Source organism: Doryrhamphus excisus, chromosome 16 (genome assembly GCF_030265055.1).
Source record: "Doryrhamphus excisus isolate RoL2022-K1 chromosome 16, RoL_Dexc_1.0, whole genome shotgun sequence".
Taxonomy (NCBI): Eukaryota; Metazoa; Chordata; class Actinopteri; order Syngnathiformes; family Syngnathidae; genus Doryrhamphus; species Doryrhamphus excisus.
In genome coordinates this window covers 5,192,553-5,209,942 of record NC_080481.1, presented here as the reverse complement: position 1 = coordinate 5,209,942, position 17,390 = coordinate 5,192,553, and the positions used below count along the sequence as shown (strand labels likewise).

Here is a 17,390-nt window from a genome sequence, read left to right as displayed (position 1 = left end):
GGGGGGACTGTGACAGGCAGTGTTTTGTGAGGATAGATTTCAATTTGACACAAATATTTTGCTTTTGTGACATCTGAACTATCTAAGCAACTACACCAACATAAAATTGGGTTGTTTTACATCAAAATAACCATTTATAAACAAATATGTAACTACTTAGTTTCACATTTGTAATGAATCGCGTGTGTGCGTGTGCATGCATAGAAATTTCCCTACAATTCATAGAACATATTTTTTCCTTTAAAATTTTAACCCCATGCTACTAAAATGACATTTAAAAAAAAAATCTGTTTCTGTTGTGTTTTTTTCCCCAGCAGGTTTTTTTTAAAACATGACTATTCCCATGATATTTTACCTTTAGTCTTGTGATATTCTTTTGCTGCAACAGGATTTTCCAAAAATGACAACTTTATTCCATGTTTTGTTTGTTCCTCATCGTGTAAAAACTTTTTTCTTGAATATTTAAAGTTTCAGCTCCTAAAATGACGTTATTCTCTTTTAATGTTGAAAATTTTTCTTTTATTATTTTATACATTACATTACATACATATACATTATTCTTAATTAAAATTACAGAGGATTTCTGCTGGTGGTGGATGTAAGCAAGTAGAAATAACACACAAGACAAATGTTGCATTTCCTAACCAGTGTTAGTGTCAAGCAAGTCTGTACCAATGTAAGTGTGTGTTTGTGCTGAGTGAGGGTCATGTGACCCGAGTGCGTGTGTGTTTGGGTCAGTGTGCAACCAGAGAGTGTGTCTTAATCTGTCCCTTCCTTGTGTGTGTGTGTGTGTGTGTGTGTGTAAGACACAGCACACGTGATTGGGTGTGGGTTGAGGTGACACTAATATGAATGTTTGTATCTAAAGTTGTGAACAAGCACACAGCTTGTTTTTCTTGAGAAATGGATGTTGTGTAGTGTGAGGAGGAGAACGAGGAGGAGGAGGAGGGGCGTGGTCAGATCCCACTCGGGCCTACCAAGTGCACCCATTCTCCTCAACCCCCCCCCCCCCCCCCCCCCCCCAGGCATATTTAGCACTGTGTCACAGGAGCTGCAGATCAGAAAGTGGCTCTGAAAACCCCCACATTTTCATTCCCCACCAATTGGTACACTAACACACTTGAACCACAGAAGAAAGACGATTGTGCTCCATTCAAGAGGAGCCAACCGGAGAAGATCACATATTAAAAAAAGGTAAAGTATCTTTGATTTGAGTTAATGCTGTGGTGTTTTAAATGTGACAGTTTTCTAGTCTTGGCTTTGCCTACTTGACATTTTGTCTCCCGCTTCAGTGACCTTTAAATTGCTTCAGCATGTTGAACTTAGCTTCCAACTGACCTGCTAGGACTACCACCGACCACCAGCTAAAACCTGCTTACACTACCTCCGACCACCAGCTAAAACCTGCTACCACCGACCACTAGGTAAAACCTGCTACCACTACCACCGACCACTAGGTAAATCCTGCTACGACTACCACCGGCCACTAGGTAAAACCTGCTACGACTACCACCGACCACTAGGTAAAACTTGCTACGACTACCACCGACCACCAGCTAAAACCTGCTACGACTACCACCAACCACCACCTTAAAAACTGCTACGACTACCACCGACCACTAGGTAAAAACTGCTACGACTACCACCGACCACTAGGTAAAACCTGCTGTGACTACCACCGACCACCAGCTTAAAACCTGCTAGTACTACCACCGACCACTAGGTAAAACCTGCTAGGACTACCACCGACCACTAGGTAAAACCTGCTAGGACTACCACCGACCACTAGGTAAAACCTGCTAGGACTACCACCGACCACTAGGTAAAACCTGCTAGGACTACCACCGACCACTAGGTAAAACCTGCTAGGACTATCACCGACCACTAGGTAAAACCTGCTAGGACTACCACCGACTACTAGGTAAAACCTGCTAGGACTACCACAGACCACTAGGTAAAACCTGCTGTGACTACCACCGACCACCAGCTTAAAACCTGCTAGGACTATCACCGACCACTAGGTAAAACCTGCTAGGACTACCACCGACCACTAGGTGAAACCTGCTAGGACTACCACCGACCACTAGGTAAAACCTGCTGTGACTACCACCGACCACCAGCTTAAAACCTGCTAGGACTACCACCGACCACTAGGTAAAACCTGCTAGGACTACCCCCAGCTGTCTGACTTTTGTTCAGATTCTGGAGTCTTTAGGATCGACTTTCGGATTGTATCTTTCTGGTAGACTTCAGGTTGACTAAATGGAGTGTTAAAGGTACGTGAAAACGCCTTCATGCTCGACCTGCCGACGAGCTCTCCTGTCCTGGAGACCTTTAACCCCACCCGACGTGCTCGCCTGCAGGTCCTCGTTCCATGTCTCTGAGCCAGCAGTGTGGAATGGGTGGGGCCGAGCAGGAGGCGGGGCTGGGGATGCTGGAGAAGCAGCTGACCTGTCCAATCTGCTTGGAGCTGCTCCAGAAGCCCGTGGTCATCCTGCCGTGTCAGCACAACCTGTGCAGGAAGTGTGCCAACGACCTCTACCAGGTGTGTTTACGTCTACGCTGCAAGATGTGGAAACATTTTATGAGGAAAAATCCACACATTTACAATAGTAACTATTTACAATAGTAAATGTGTAATTTTTTTTAAGTAATTAATTGTCATATTATGAGTATTCATATTTTTTCATAATTTTGCATGGAAATACTAATTTTACAAGAATAAAACTAGTATTTTGATGTGTAGTTTTATGAGCAAAAAGTCACAAATTGACTAATGCAGTTATATTTTGAGGAAAAACTTTATTTAAAGCCCTGTGATTGGCTGGCGACCAGTCCAGGGTGTACCCCGCCTCTCGCCCGAAGACAGCTAGGATAGGCTCCAGCATCCCCCGCGAACCTAGTGAGGAAAAAAGCGGTAGAAAATGAATGAACTTTATTTTAAAAAATGTTATATGGTAAGATATAAGTCGCAAGAAATTGGCAATTTTACAAGAATAAAGTTGTCATTTTATAAAGAAATGGTTGTAACGTTACGGGAAAGAAAATGTACAATTATAATATGAGAAAAACTTTCAAATAAACATTGTGAAGGAAGAAGTAGTCATTTTAACACATTGGACAAGAATAAATTGTACAATTATGAGGAGGTTTTCCATGAATGACAAGAATACAGCTGTAATATTCTGAGAATAAAACTGCAATATGAGAAAAAGGAAAAGACCCGAATAAAGTTGTGCATTATGAAGACATAGTGGGGACGTCAGGGAAAACAAAGGTGCAATTGTCGTATTATGAGGAGAAAGTCATAATATGAAGAGAGAAGCGGTAGGTTTATGGAAAATTGAGTGGAAATTTAACAAGAGAAACTGTCAACTTGCTAAAATAATTTCTTGTTCTGCACGAACTCAAATCCATGAATGTGTGCAAAGGAACTATTGAGACCCCTCGGCGAGTTTTGAGCATTTTAATCGATGCAAGGTGGTCATGCATTCTTGCATTTTTTTAGTATCTCACCCACTCTGGAATTCATTTGGACTTTGGACATCATGAACTTGGGCTGACCCCGATTTGAAGTCCGAAAAACCAAATCCCGTGCAGCAGCTGAGGCTTACATGAACCTATTTCTGGCCGGCGCCATCTTTCTGTGCCGGTTGCATCTGTCTTCACTGGCCCACATGCGCTGCTTGCTTTTTCCACATGAGGACAGCTGCTGTGGTGATGCTCGTTAAGTGCAGTACTCGTTAAGACGATGTGCCATCATGAAGAACACATGCATCATATGTCCCTAATGTGTGGATACAGATGCATGTCTTATGCAATCAGGGGGACATTCCACCAGTTTCTGTCGTTGTGCTGTGCTAACGACACCTTGTCCCAGCCCTCCTTGTTTCAGGCCCGCACCACCATGACCGTCAACAGCGGGCGCTTCCGCTGCCCGTCGTGCCGGCACGAGGTGATCCTGGACCGCCACGGCGTCTTCGGCCTACAGAGGAACCTCCTGGTGGAGAACATCATCGACGTCTACAAGCAGGAAGTCGGCAGCGACGCCTCCAGGTGGCGACACAAAAACAACCCTGAAATTTGGAGAATGGGGATGTTTTATGAAGTCGTAACTTCCTCTCCAGGCCCCTCCCTGCTTCTCCCTCAACTCCCGCTCAGATCACCTGCTCCGAGCACGACGGCGAGAAGGTGAATATTTACTGCGTGACCTGCCAGATGCCCACCTGCTCCCTCTGCAAAGTCTTTGGACGACATCGGTCCTGTCAGGTGCAACCACTGGACCACGTCCTCCAGCACGAGAAGGTAGAGCTCATCACCTGTCAAGGAGGCTGTTCCGTTATGCAGTCTTGAGGTGATTTCCCAGTATGGAACAAAAGCTGCCATTTTACAAGAAATATTGCAATTTTACAAGGAAAAATCATCAGAATATCCGAAAAGCAGTCTGAAAAAAGACCCTTCATTGGACTACAAAAAATAATTTTGTGAGAAAAATGTTTGCAATTTGAGTCATAAGTTTACATTTAGAAGAAAGTTGGACTATATGAACAATTTGATGAGAAAAAGTCATGATCACGGATGTCTCATACTCCAGGCCACCGATAATGAAACTAATTTTGACATTCTTAAGTGTCATGAGTGTACAAGGAAGTTAGACCAGCAGCATGTCATGCACTGCCATGACAAACATTAAACTCATCACACAGCAGCTTAGCACTCAACCTGAGAAATATAAACACCTATCATATGAAAAAGCAACATTTTAAATTGTTTCTAGAATGCATTTTGTTTGAGAAAACTTTCATTGGAGGAGCATAGAAAACGTAGAAAGGCCGCTTCTGTCCACCAGAGGTCCCAAAGCCCAAAGAGAAGCTGACGTCATCGCAGAGCACATGATGACCGAGCCCGCAGGGAGAGGTTTTCATTTTAATGCGACCTATCAACATGTACACATTTATAGTACCCCTGAATACGCTTGGATGCTCTCCACTTTGTTGCACTTTGCTGCTTTCAGTTTCAGGTTGAGTCCGCACAGTACAGATACGTCAATACTTATCACGTTCTCTAGTATTTCACATCGGGGTGGCGCTGAAAATGTCTCTCCTTGTGGTCAGGCATGACAGACAATAATTGAGAAGCACCGCGCCTAAAAAATATTCAAAGGACAACTTTGATCGATTTTTTTTATTAATCATTGTACCTTTTTACCACTACTTCTTCATAATATTACAACTTTATTCTTGTAAAATGATATTTTACATAAAGGCATGCTTGGGGGAGTCCAATCCTTCCAATTCTGTGGCTTGGTGTTTTCTCAGGACGTGCTAAGAGAAGGCGTGGCTTCCCTGGCGGAGGTCAACCAGAAGGTGCAAGCGTTGATTGACGAGCTGGAGGAGACCTGCAGGAGAATCGAGGCGAGTCGATGCGACCATGTTGTAAACAACCGGATGGATGCATGGACTGATCCACGGGGGGAGGAGCCTAATCTTGTGTGTGTGTGTGCGTGTGTGTGTGCGTGTTCTACAGGAGAACTGCGAGACTCACAAACAGAACGTGTGTGACAAGTTCAGCCGAATGTTCTCCATCTTGGACGAAAGATGCAAGGTCAGTTTTCTCTGATTAAAGTAATGAGGATGATAATTACACAAATATTTTCAAATGCACATATTCATACTTCTGACTAGTACTACTATGATATTTACCTGCTTTGAAGGCCATGACAGAGCGAATCAGCTCAGAGGAAGAGGAGAAGACAGGCCACGCCCAGCTGCTGGCACGTTGCTATGGCGACAGCATGGAGGCCAACAGGAAGCTGTTGGAGAAGGCAAGGAGCAGCATGGAGGATCCCGACATGGCCGCCTTTGTCCAGGTCGCGTGCGCTCTTATGTTAGCATGTTTTGTTAAGTAGCATAGCGTCGTTATCATAATGTCACATTTTAACGTTATTAGTTGTTTTTTCCTGTTTCAGAATTCCAAAGACCTGATCGCAAAGTGAGTAGCATGCTAAGCTAAAGTCAGTGTCTTTTATTTTGCTAAGTGGAGCCACTTCCTTCCCGTCCTGGCTCCCCAGGGTCCAAACAGCCGCCCTGTTCAGTCCCGCCGAGATGCTGCAGGCAGGACAGGAGATGACAGCCTCCACCTTCAACTTCAGCCAGCAGGAGAGCGCCGCCAGGAGCATCGACTTCATCCGAGGTGGCGTGCGCCTCATTGATGAGGATTCACAATCTTCGGAACCGTGGGAACCTGCGGTAGCTTCAGGACCAGAGAGTGAATCATCAGCGCCTCCAGATCTTCACATCCAAATGCTTGCTGGCCAAGAGGAGGAGGTTCTGGAGCAGGAACTGGAACCAGAGCAGACGGCTACACCAGAGGATCCGGTGGGCAGCGAGTCGGGTCCGGTCACAGAAGAGCCGGCGGGACAGGTGGAGGAATATGCTGCTGACGAGGGACTGACGGGTCCCATCAACACGCAACAGGTATGCACATGTCACATCTTCTCATTCTCTGCAGTGGAACCTCCAAGTGTGATGAGCACACAATGTTCCCCATCAGATGTCATGGAAATAGAAATCTTCTGTTCCAGGGTCAAACTATGACCATTTCCTGTTCTATGGTTATCGTCATATTTTTCCTATTAGCCGTCACCGGTCCCCTTCTGTGGTGGCCTCACAAACCCCTCCGCATCATCATTAGTGGAGTTTTGAGGTTCTGTACCACCTGTAAGGTGTTTGAATTTGGAGGTTCCACTGTATTACCTGCAACCTTTGACCCCTGCGACATGAGCCACACTTCCTGTGTGAGGTGGATCAGGTCTCGGGCGAAGCTACTTGTCATTTTGGGGTCCCTTAACTGTCTTCCTCATTATCAGAGTGAGGAGGGCAGGGCCGTGTCCGAGCCAGATGATTGGACGGAAGGACAGAAGGAGGCGGGGTCAACAGATGTTTTGCTGTATCCTGACTGGTACCGGTCCAGGAAGAGGCTGCTTCCTGGGACTGGTGAAGCAGAGGAGGTGGCGGACAGAATAGACAACTCCGTGTTGTATGCCACACGTCCTCCAGAAGATTCTTCTCTCCGACCTCAAACGCGGCCTCGGCCGCAGCCTCCTCCGCTGGCGCAATGCCGAGAGCCTGCACTTCCGGAGATGGGAGGAGACGGCGGTGTGGGGACGGAGGAGGATGAGGACGCTCAGGGGTGGGTGTGTCTTTCTGATGAAGGCTCAGAGCCGGTGCAGGAGGCCACCCCCATTCCTTCAGAGGACCACTTGGCTCCACAGGAGGAAACTTCAGGACACACCAAGGAGAAGCTGAGCGACTATGAGGGTGACTCCTCAGAAGGAGACGCGGCGGCGCCACACGGATCTGGCAAAGTGGAGGCGAGTGACGAGGGAGAAGGCGTGACCTCCTTCGATTCCCTCCAGGTCAGTGTCGCCTGCTTGCGCCCGTCATGGCCACCGCCGCTGCCGCTTGCTCGCCACACACCTGCTGATGTGGCCACGCCCATTTCCTGTCATTTACTGCTGATGCTGTCGCTGGGGAATAAATTATTAGTGGACAAAGATTTGGAGGGCATGTTAGCGAAGCGCCATGGGAGTTAGCATCCACACGGTACACGTGTGTATGGAACCCAGGCATGCGTCCGGCTGCCATTGGCGTTTACAATTGACATTTGCGGTAGTAACCATCCACTCCCCGCTGTGTTCAACTTCTCTTTTAGATTCCAAAGCATATCAAGCTAATGGCTAATTTAGCAGACCCATTTAGCATGACCACTTTAATGGCCGGATTTTTCAAACGGTCCTATCATTGACGTTTATATCGCAGCCCAACATGTTGCTGAAAGGCACACAGTTAAGATAACCTTTTGTTTGGTACTTTTTCATATTTTATGCTGCATTTATGTTACTTTTTTGGTAGAGTTGGTAGTTTTGAATTGTGCTTGTAACCCCATTGAGTTGCATGAAATGACCACGTTGATCATTATGCCTCAGGGTTTATTCAATTGCGTTGATACCTAAAGTGCACTTCAGTGAATTTAAGTGACTAATATTCATAATGCTGTACAAAGGTTATGTATCAAAGAAACGTTGACTGCAACATCCGGGTACTGACAGTTGACCTTATTCCTCTCTCTCCCAACTCCCTGTCCCACACTTGGAGAGGAGTCAAGTATCTGTTTGTCTGTCTCCTCATCCTCATCCTCATCCTCATGGTGTACGTGTGCGATCTGGTCCGTGTTCCTCCAGGCTGTCGCCTTCTTCTTCTACCTTGTGGCTTTCCTGGTTCTCCTGCAGAAGTTTTGGTCTTACGTTGGCTGCTTCATATGCACTTAGAAACACCAGCAGGGAGACGCTGCCATCGTCGCTTTAGCTCACCTCAGGTATACACACCCACCCCACGCCAGCTTTCATTGATTCACGCTCGCTGTCACGACAAGAAAGGACTTAAAATCACCACTCAGGCTTTGTTTGGAATCAGCGCAACCGTGCATGTTGTCTCACAATGTCTATACTCATAAATATCTACAGGCAATGTTTTCAGTCACCCATCAACACCCTTGACTGGCATCGTGTAAAATGTTCACAAATGACGAAGCGGGGTCCATCCCGGGATGCTGAAAGGATGAAAGATGATGAAAGGAATTGGGAGGACATATCACAACATTGTATTATTGTGAGAATAACATGAAGAATGTCACACATTTGTAAGGATAAATGTAGTATTTGGAGATAACATCATTTTACAAGATGTCACCATGACAAGAATAAGACAAAAAGGAAGGAAAATATTTATTTTAAGGAATAAGTCGAAAAAATGAGATAACAGTTGTCCTGATATGAGAATAAAATCGTCATGAAAAAAGTGGTAAGCTTAGAAAAACTACAAATGTTAGTGGAAATGAGATATTTTGATTTATTTTTTGATATTATGGATGGATGGGTGGATGGATGGTTTTGGCCTTAATGTGCATGAAAGGGGATTCTTCGTCCCGCTGCTGACATCGTGTGGTCATATCGTGTAATTGCAGTGGCAAGCGGCCAGAACAGATGAACACTACTACTACCATTGAATGGGTTTGTGTTTGGACACGTTGAACACTGGTCAGTCAGCTGACGTGCTCTTTTGCTCCAGAAGGAGAGTCAAACCGGCAGCCATGCTTCCGGCAGCCCAGCCGCCGCCGCAGCAGCAGCCCGGCGACCCACTTTCAGCTTCTCCTGGCTCAACACGCTCTACAAGAACACGTAGATGGGACCTGAGAAGATGTGGCTGCTGGTGCTGCTGCAAGACCCAACCAGTATCCATAAAAGGAGGAAAAATCGTGTGACGAAGCGCAGGAGTTGAAATTGCCATCCTGACGGACGCCGGGGCATCTCCTGGGACTTCACCTCAGGCAGCATCTCGTGTGTTTGCGTGTGTTTATTTTGGGTGACAAAGATGGCAACCATAGAATAGGATGGAGGCTGGCTGCTCAGTGCCACACAGCCAAAGTGAATAAATGAAGAAGAGGGTTACAGCATGTATGTTAGAGTAGCTATCCAACCTTCACAAACTTAACAATTTGATGTCTTAACGCAAACGCTTGTTAACTTATTTTTACACTTGTCTGATAGTCAATAATGTTGAAAGGTGACTTAAAATACAGAAAGTTTATATGATGAGCAGAGTGTTTAGATCAATGGAGGTCCGTTCACCCCAGGTTTTTTCTCCAGCAGGTGATTTGATTGATGAGCTCCTTCCTTCAAATTGAAGGTGGTGTTGATCATTAAAATCACCTGCGTTGGTGACCGGATAGACAGAAAACCTGCAGTGTCTCGGTCCGCCACGGCACGAGTTTAACACCCCTGGTTTAGATGGTTTCCGATGTGGCTGAGTTTTCACAGTGGAGTGGATTACTTTGGCCTCAAAGTTTCTTTTTGAATCTTCTGCTTTCCATCAGTGGTGACTTTGATGCCAAACTAGATTTTTTAAAGAAGAAGTTATGCGTGTGTGATGTAACAATAAACAATGTGTAATAATTTCATTGTGGTCACTGTATGTAAAATATGGAGCGGACTCTCACACATCCTCCAATGAAAAGAAAAAAACGTCACTTCTGGTTCTCTAAACGTTCCCTCCAAATTAAATCTAACTTATTCAGCTTAAATTCAGATATCGTATCTTGTCTTCTGTCACGTATGTATCTTGACAGTTTGGTTGAAGTGTGTAGTTGTTTGTCTGCCTACGAAGCACATTCTGTGATGGTAAATCAACGTGACGCCGTTAACTTCACGGCTTCAATAAACTTGGTCTTATTTTGGAATCTCATGCCGGATGAACGTTGCTGCTATTTGCTAACCTTACCAGGAAGGTTTTTAGCTGAGCTGGCTGTGGAGGACTTCCTGTGAGTGGCAGTCAGTCTACCAGCAGACCTCTCCCCCTCTGCCCAGGTGGAACAACCAGGCGACTTCTACACACTTTGTCCGGCAGGCTCAACACCGACTTCTAGCTTTTTGTTCCAGTCGACGCCATGGATCCCGCCGGCCAAGGTAACAATTCGTGTTAGCTAGCATGTAGCCAACATTAGCATCGGATAGTCGCGACTTCTGTTTGTGTTGGTGTGTGTGTGTGTGGGGGGGGGGGGGGGGTAGTTTGTGTTGTGACAGAGAAATAGACACGGTTAATGTAAGTGAAAGTCTTATTTGCCAACAAAAAGCCGGGTAACTGTACCGCGTTTAGTTAATAAACATGAAAGTTAAGCGTGTTTTAGCGTCTTAAGTTGTGTCGTTGCCCCATGGTTGATAGCAGGACAGGCCCGCTGCTACATGCTACTATTGCTAATGTTTACAACTCCAAAACTTATTTTGTGTGTTTTGCTAGTTTTGAAAGAGCTCGGCCTCTAAGTCTTAACCTGAACTTGCCCTTTACTTACCCAATTTACATGACTTTGCAACCACGTCTGCCTCTGATTAAAATCAACATAAGTTAGCTGTTGAAATGAGACGTATGTGTCACCTATGTAAATTGACACAAATATGGGCTGTTTTTAATTGCCTGTATTTGAAAACCAAATATCCGGTAGACAAGAGCCTTGGCTATATCACCATGGCAATGGAAATTCTCATCAGCAGTCCTACCTCGCTCTATTGATGAAGGTTGGGTTATTTTTTAGCAGTGATCATCTTTTTGAAGTCGTCATAACGCTCCACAATAATTACGGCATGTTGAGCTACTTTTGCAGCACACGCCTCATCCGGGTGGCTGCACAGGCATCCTGGTGATGTGAGCTGCCTGCATGGTCACCCACGTTTTTCACTCTATGGCAGAGGTGGGCAAACTGCAGCCTGTGGACCACATTAGGGCCCATTTTCCAAATTCCGTTTTTAATCCTAAACATGGACGGTGTGGCCGACAACATGACGTTCAGTGCCATTGTGGCACGCTTGAGTTGCCAAAACAGTCAGGTGCAGTCTGGAGCTGGAACAGAAAAGCCCCCCGCCCCCAAACAACAAAATAGAAAGTGAACTACCTATTGGGCCATGTGGGCATACAAACAATAAGGCAACCATATACGCCATTCCCACCGCAAAGCATGCTGGGTAGCTTGTGGTACTCTTTCTCCCATCGTTTTGCTGCCTTTTATCGCATTTTTGCTTGATTGCAAAATATGTTGAGGAGGTCGTGAGAGAACATAGTCTTGATACCAACCTGTCATATTGTTGTTCCAGACGGACTAGCCAGCATGCCTTGCGGGCAGAGAACAGTTTTAAGTGAGGTGTCATGTTGTGATGCGTGAACTTGCTGTGGTTGTGTTGTTTTTCTTTTGTTGCACAGTGAGCAAGTATGCCATTCTGATTGGTGCCACCTATATGTAGACAGTGGGAACTGTAGGAAGTCATGGAGGACGTGTACGGCAGCCTGAAGTCCTCATCGGTCTTTCTTTCCATGTGTCTCCTCTCATTGTGCAGATATCAACCTCAACTCTCCCAACAAGGGTCTGCCCGTGGAAAATCCCGGTGGCCTGTCGGACGTTTCGGTAGAGGGCGCTCTGGGAAACTCGGGCAACCCCCTCCCGCCAGGCCTGACAGAGGAGGAGGCCGAGGAGCTCCGCTCTGAGCTCGGCAAGGTGACAGCGACCTGTCGCCCGGCGCCATCACCGCCTTTTATTTAGTCACGTCTACGCTGTTCTTTCAGGTGGAGGAGGAGATCAGCACGCTGCGTCAGGTTCTGTTGGCCAAAGAGAAACACGCCCTGGCGCTCAAGAGAAAACTGGGCCTCAGCCCGCTCAACGAACTCAAGCAGAATCTCACCAAGAGCTGGCAGGACGTGCAGACCTCCAACGCGTACGTATTCATGCACGGCATCATCACCATGCTACATACACGCGTCCAAAAGACACTTAGCCTTATTGCTACGTGAGCTAGCGCTATGCCAGAATGAGAGAAAAACATCAGAAATGCAAAACGCTTCATTTGATTATGAAATACATACAATCAAATCAACATTGAAGGCAGCCTGACCTTTTTTGTTTGATATTTGTGAATATTTCAATGCCGCTGCCTGAGGACATAAGACGACAGGGTACTTCTGTCAGGACACTTGGATGAGTGTACTTTGTACACTGTGTACTTATACCAGTATTGCGGCGCCAATGTTTAGACATCCCGATAAAGTGACAATTGCAATATTCACCTCTACTCTTAACGCCCCCACCGTACGCCCTCCCACGCCGCCACTTGCGACTCTGCTCCATCCTCCCTCCATCCCGCCTCCTTGTCAAGTCTGACAACATTGTCCCGAGGCGACCTTCCGTCCTCCCGCCTGTAGGCTCTTTGTCCTTGTCGCCTTGCGCGTATCGCTCTGCGCCGTTTGCAGCGTGGCCGTCTGACCTTTCAACTCGCCTGCCGCTTCTACTGCTGGGAAAGCTGCAGATGTTTGCAGGCGGTTGCAGAGAGAACTGGCTGGACGGGATGGCCGTCACCTGTCAAGTATGAGGCAGGTGTAGTCATTCATGTCAGAGGAAAGAATGTTGCACTCCAGGGGACCACAGCGGCGGGCGCCGTACGCAGGGTTTTACAAGAAATGAACATACTGTGAGAAGAACTGGGAACTTTTTACTGGGAGATATCTTACTGGTCCTCATATTATGACATTTAGGTCATTAGTCAAAAAAGGCATTGTACAAGAATGAGGTGGTAAAACATGCAAGTCTACCAGAAGAAAATCCTCATTTTACCATGAAAGTATTCACATGACAAGAAGGTTCATCTCCTAATCTTACCAGGAGAAAAGGTCAAACCTGGCAAGAGTAAAGATGTTGTTGGTAGAGAGAGAGTGAGTGAGTGTGTGTGTGTTGACACGACCCTGCTTAATCCTTCTGTGTCTTCAGATATCTGTCTGCCTCGGCTACTTTGGATGACATTTCCCACTCGGAAGCGTGAGTTTGATCCATTTCTCTTCTTCCTCTTGCCTGGCCTGACCTGAGCTGCTTTCTGTGAGGGGGCGGTGGGGTGGCAGGCTTCTCTCTTGTGTCGTCGCTGCTGGCCTAGCTTTGTGTCGTCCATCTGCTTTTTGTGTAAGACTCAGCTGAAGGTGGCATGCTTCACGTGATCTTCCATGCAGAGACATGGATGTTAGCAAGTCCAAACAATTGAAGGAGGCGTGTGTAGCATTGTGTGTGTAGCATTGAGCTAACACGGGTAACTGGTGGGGGCGGTGTCGGCCCGGGAGGAATGGCGTGCACGTGTTTACCCCGACTGGCATAGCGCTGCTCTTAAGGTAAAGACGCTGACATGCACACGGGTCTGACCTTGGCCTCGCCTTCTCTCCTCCTGCAGATATAAAAAGACTCAGGAGACCCTCTCCCAGGCGGGACAGAAGACGAGTGCCGCCATCACCACCATGGGCTCGGCCATCAGCAGGAAGCTGGGCGACATGAGGTAGGGCCCCGGGCGACGCCGGGCTAACTGGCGTTGTACAACACAGCCACGCTCCAAATGGCGTAGATGGAAAGGTTGTGTGTTTGCCTGCTGCTGCTTCCCTGACACAGAAACGACTGCAAACCACAGGAAGTCTCCCGCTCATGCCAGCGTATTGCTTTAATGTGTGTGTGTGTGTGTGTGGTCACTGATGCTTCTGCGTCACACTACTTTGTGCTTGTCTTCCTGCTGCCGTGGCCTGCAGAGCGCTTCCTTTCTCCAACTCTTTTAGGTAAGCCCACACTGCCGTGCTCGCTACACCACATAGGCTGCGCCTCGCGTGGAATACTGCCCGATTTTGACGCTGCGGTGTCGTCCCTGTACACTTAGTGGAAAAGCTGATGTCAACTTTTATGGACTTCCTGTTTTGGTTTTATTCCTGATGACTGAAAATGTCCCGTAGTGTTGAGGAAGTCAAGTGTACTGTGTAGGTGGAAAAGGCCGAGCGTCACATCACCTGCTGTGTGTGTGTGTGTGTGTCTGTCTGCTTGCTTTTTGTAACTGGTGCACTTTCTCTTGTCTCCTTTTCTTAATGCTTTCAAAGTAGCAACTATTCCATTCGCCACTCCATAAGTATGCCAGCGATGAGGTAACGTAATCCTTTCATCATCTTCCTACTACTCGTACTCTACCTTCTTACCGTCCTGGTACTTTCCCAGGTTGGAACGTTTTGCTACGCATCAAATCTGTCATGTAGTTTTCCAAAACACGCACGTCGCCTCCTCAGATGCCATCCTACCTCGGATGCAAACCTATGCAAAGCCACATACTTCATATAATAATTCATAAATAATAATTATTTCACCCAAACTTCAATCGATTGCTTCAAAAAATTAAAGATGTCTAGTAATTTCATACGTTAAAAAAATTAAATATTACAAGGAATACATGGACTCTAACAAATAAAATATGATTTAAATATATTGCAATTATATCAAATATATACTATATATATTCATATTTTAGTCATGTGTGTGTGTATATATATATATATAATTTTTTTTTTGTTATATTGCTATTTGTATACTTTTCTATATATATTATAGAATACCATATCCCTGGGGATGGTGATGAGGATGTGACAGTCGTGTTATGAAGTGGTGTCTGTGGGGGGGGCCGGGCCCCTCTGACAATAGAAAGTCTTTGTTCCTCTACTTCCATCTCACCTTCCATCTCACGCGGCGAATGAAAGAGCTGCACGCTGGATGTGAAAGCCTTAGGAAGCCTCCTTGAACCTCCCTTCTTCTCCGTCACAGGAACTCCCCCACCTTCAAGTCGTTTGAGGACAAAGTGGGCAACCTGAAGGTGAGCCCCAATCGGAGCCGTGTCGTCTCAACATCGAGTCAAAAGTACCAACACAAATAACTAAAGTGGAAAAAATAAAGTCTTGCATAGAAATGTAGCCCAAAAACTAAAAAGCATCAAAAATAATACAAATAAAAGTGACTCAAGCAATAATAAATTACATGTCAAAAATATAAATCAATACATAATAAAAGCGTAAAAAGCATAAGGTAAAAGTGGAAAAAAGATTTCATAAATTAATAATAAAAGTGGCTTAAATGTGTGAAAAATAACATACAATTAAGTATATAATGGAGAGAAATAGAATAAAAATTACTTAACTAAATATTTTAAGTATGAAAATTCTACAAATTGAAAATGACTGAAATAAAAGCAAAAATAATAGAGAATAAAAATAACTTGGGGGGGAGTCCCAAAAACGACAGTCAAAGTAGTGACAAAAATGAAAATAAAAAAAGGTAAAAAAGGTAAAAATACAAAAAAGTTTTAAAAATCCAATCAAAAATGTTTTTTAAGTGTAACTGCTGCCTCTGAGCTGGGCGTCAGCACATGGAGGGTGGAGCCTAAGCTGTGAGGTCCCCCCAAACCCCCCCAGCGCTCTAGCTCTTATCTTGCCAAAAACCACAAGACCTTACGCGTACGAAGGTACAATGCCAACGTAGCTTACATAATTAGCAGTGGCTGATTGTTGCCAGGCAGAGTTGGTGGGGTCTACCCTACAAGCTATTGAAAATAATCATGGAAGTAGAAATAATATGTTCGAAGTGCGGCCATCGTGAGAGCTTTATTAAGTGCACAGACAATGTTTTGAGTCACCTTTTGACCTTTGATGATGTTTCCTGTCATGTGACATGCAGTACAAGGTGGTGGGCCCCCGAGGAGACGGCAGCACGGCCGGCTCACCCACCGACTCCACCCCCACTCAGGAGAACCCGCCTTTCTGAACCCGCCCTCGCCGCTGGGACTCTTCTCATCGCCTCAAGTTACAGTGACACCGCCAACCTTTTGACCCTCACGTGGTTTGAAGGCCTTTCGCCGCAACCAGAACTGTTTTAGCGACCCCGTTTTTGTTCCACTACTGCTTCCTCCCATTGAGCGAGCGCTTTTGTTCCCCCCACCCTATACACGTCTGTCACTGCTAGCGTCGCAGCCCCACTCCTCACATCGGGGGCACTCGCAGTTTAGCGCTTAGCACAGGAGGCGGGTGGTGCACACTTCCCGCCACATGCATGTGCATCTTGCTTCAGCCCAGCAACCCGCCCACCCCATCCCACCCCACCCCTGAGAGAGAGGAAAAGAAACAATTTTGTACGTTAAACAATTTTACACCTGCTTTGCATCAACTTTTAAAATGTGATTGGAGAGGCAAGCGGGCTGCCAGCAGGGGGGCGGCGTGGGCACAAACGTCACAAGTCTTTCTAACACAAGTTGAAAGCGTTTGCTTTTGCCGAGCCTCATGCTCAATGTCAACGCTTCTCTCTGGGCCTTAACTCCTCCTGCAAACTTAAAAAATAGGTTTTTCTTAGTGTTAACTTGCTCCGCCATGTTTGACAGAAGCACCGGCAGGAGTTAGCTGCTAGCCATTTTGTCACGCCAAATAAATGAAACGCTCCACGCTGTAATGGCCAACCGCACGTGATTGGACGTTAGACGCACCTCATTCTAATCTTGTTCATATTTAAACGTCATCCAGCCTTTGCATTCATTTGCTTGCAGCTGTTTAAAGTATCACAGATTTGTGTATGTTTGCCATTCTCTTCCTCAGTGTTTTGTGTTACTTTACTTTGTGTGTCTTTACTTTGTGTGTCAAAAAGCAACGTTGCCAACCTTTTAGTGTGTCTGTTACGCATCTTGTGAGGATGCTTTGTTTGTGTTGTCACCAACTGGAGAAGAGCTGGGTCATTAAAGAGGTCGTGTCTGCGTGTGTATTGGTGTGTCCTAAAAGTGGATGACCGGTAGCTTTATTGCGGACCTGGATTAGATTATTATTATTATTATTATTAGTGATTACACGGGGGAAACTATGGTTATGACTTTTGTTCTCTTTGATTTATCAATAAAGCATTCCTTTAAAATCCATACGTTGTGTTTTATCGACTGAAAACTGAACTAAGTTGCTTGCATTTGTACTTGT

The 17,390-nt window shown here is 45.9% G+C and overlaps 2 protein-coding genes across 13 annotated transcripts; both read left to right on the top strand.

Moving 5' to 3' along the window:
* Window positions 1-1,040: 1,040 nt before the first annotated feature.
* Window positions 1,041-10,101, top strand: LOC131104843 (tripartite motif-containing protein 54-like). 3 transcript variants are annotated; one of them, XM_058052414.1, is made up of 12 exons: window positions 1,041-1,194; window positions 2,364-2,545; window positions 3,881-4,056; window positions 4,128-4,305; window positions 5,319-5,414; window positions 5,527-5,604; window positions 5,714-5,869; window positions 5,969-5,991; window positions 6,071-6,476; window positions 6,869-7,417; window positions 8,243-8,376; window positions 9,132-10,101. In XM_058052414.1, the coding sequence occupies exons 2-11, from the start codon at window positions 2,375-2,377 to the stop codon at window positions 8,327-8,329; spliced, it is 1,920 nt and encodes a 639-aa protein (XP_057908397.1). In that variant the 5' UTR covers window positions 1,041-1,194; window positions 2,364-2,374; the 3' UTR covers window positions 8,330-8,376; window positions 9,132-10,101. The 3 variants fall into 3 exon arrangements, with proteins under 3 accessions (XP_057908397.1, XP_057908395.1, XP_057908396.1); XM_058052412.1 differs by having other exon boundaries at window positions 9,129-10,101; XM_058052413.1 differs by having other exon boundaries at window positions 8,525-10,101.
* Window positions 10,102-10,331: 230 nt separating this feature from the next.
* On the top strand, window positions 10,332-17,335 carry tpd52l2b (tpd52 like 2b). 10 transcript variants are annotated; one of them, XM_058052073.1, is made up of 9 exons: window positions 10,332-10,522; window positions 11,942-12,099; window positions 12,168-12,316; window positions 13,363-13,410; window positions 13,811-13,912; window positions 14,157-14,183; window positions 14,499-14,540; window positions 15,208-15,256; window positions 16,114-17,335. In XM_058052073.1, the coding sequence occupies exons 1-9, from the start codon at window positions 10,504-10,506 to the stop codon at window positions 16,198-16,200; spliced, it is 681 nt and encodes a 226-aa protein (XP_057908056.1). In that variant the 5' UTR covers window positions 10,332-10,503; the 3' UTR covers window positions 16,201-17,335. The 10 variants fall into 10 exon arrangements, with proteins under 10 accessions (XP_057908056.1, XP_057908055.1, XP_057908057.1 ...); XM_058052072.1 differs by having other exon boundaries at window positions 14,496-14,540; XM_058052074.1 differs by lacking the exon at window positions 14,157-14,183 and having other exon boundaries at window positions 14,496-14,540.
* Window positions 17,336-17,390: the final 55 nt, after the last annotated feature.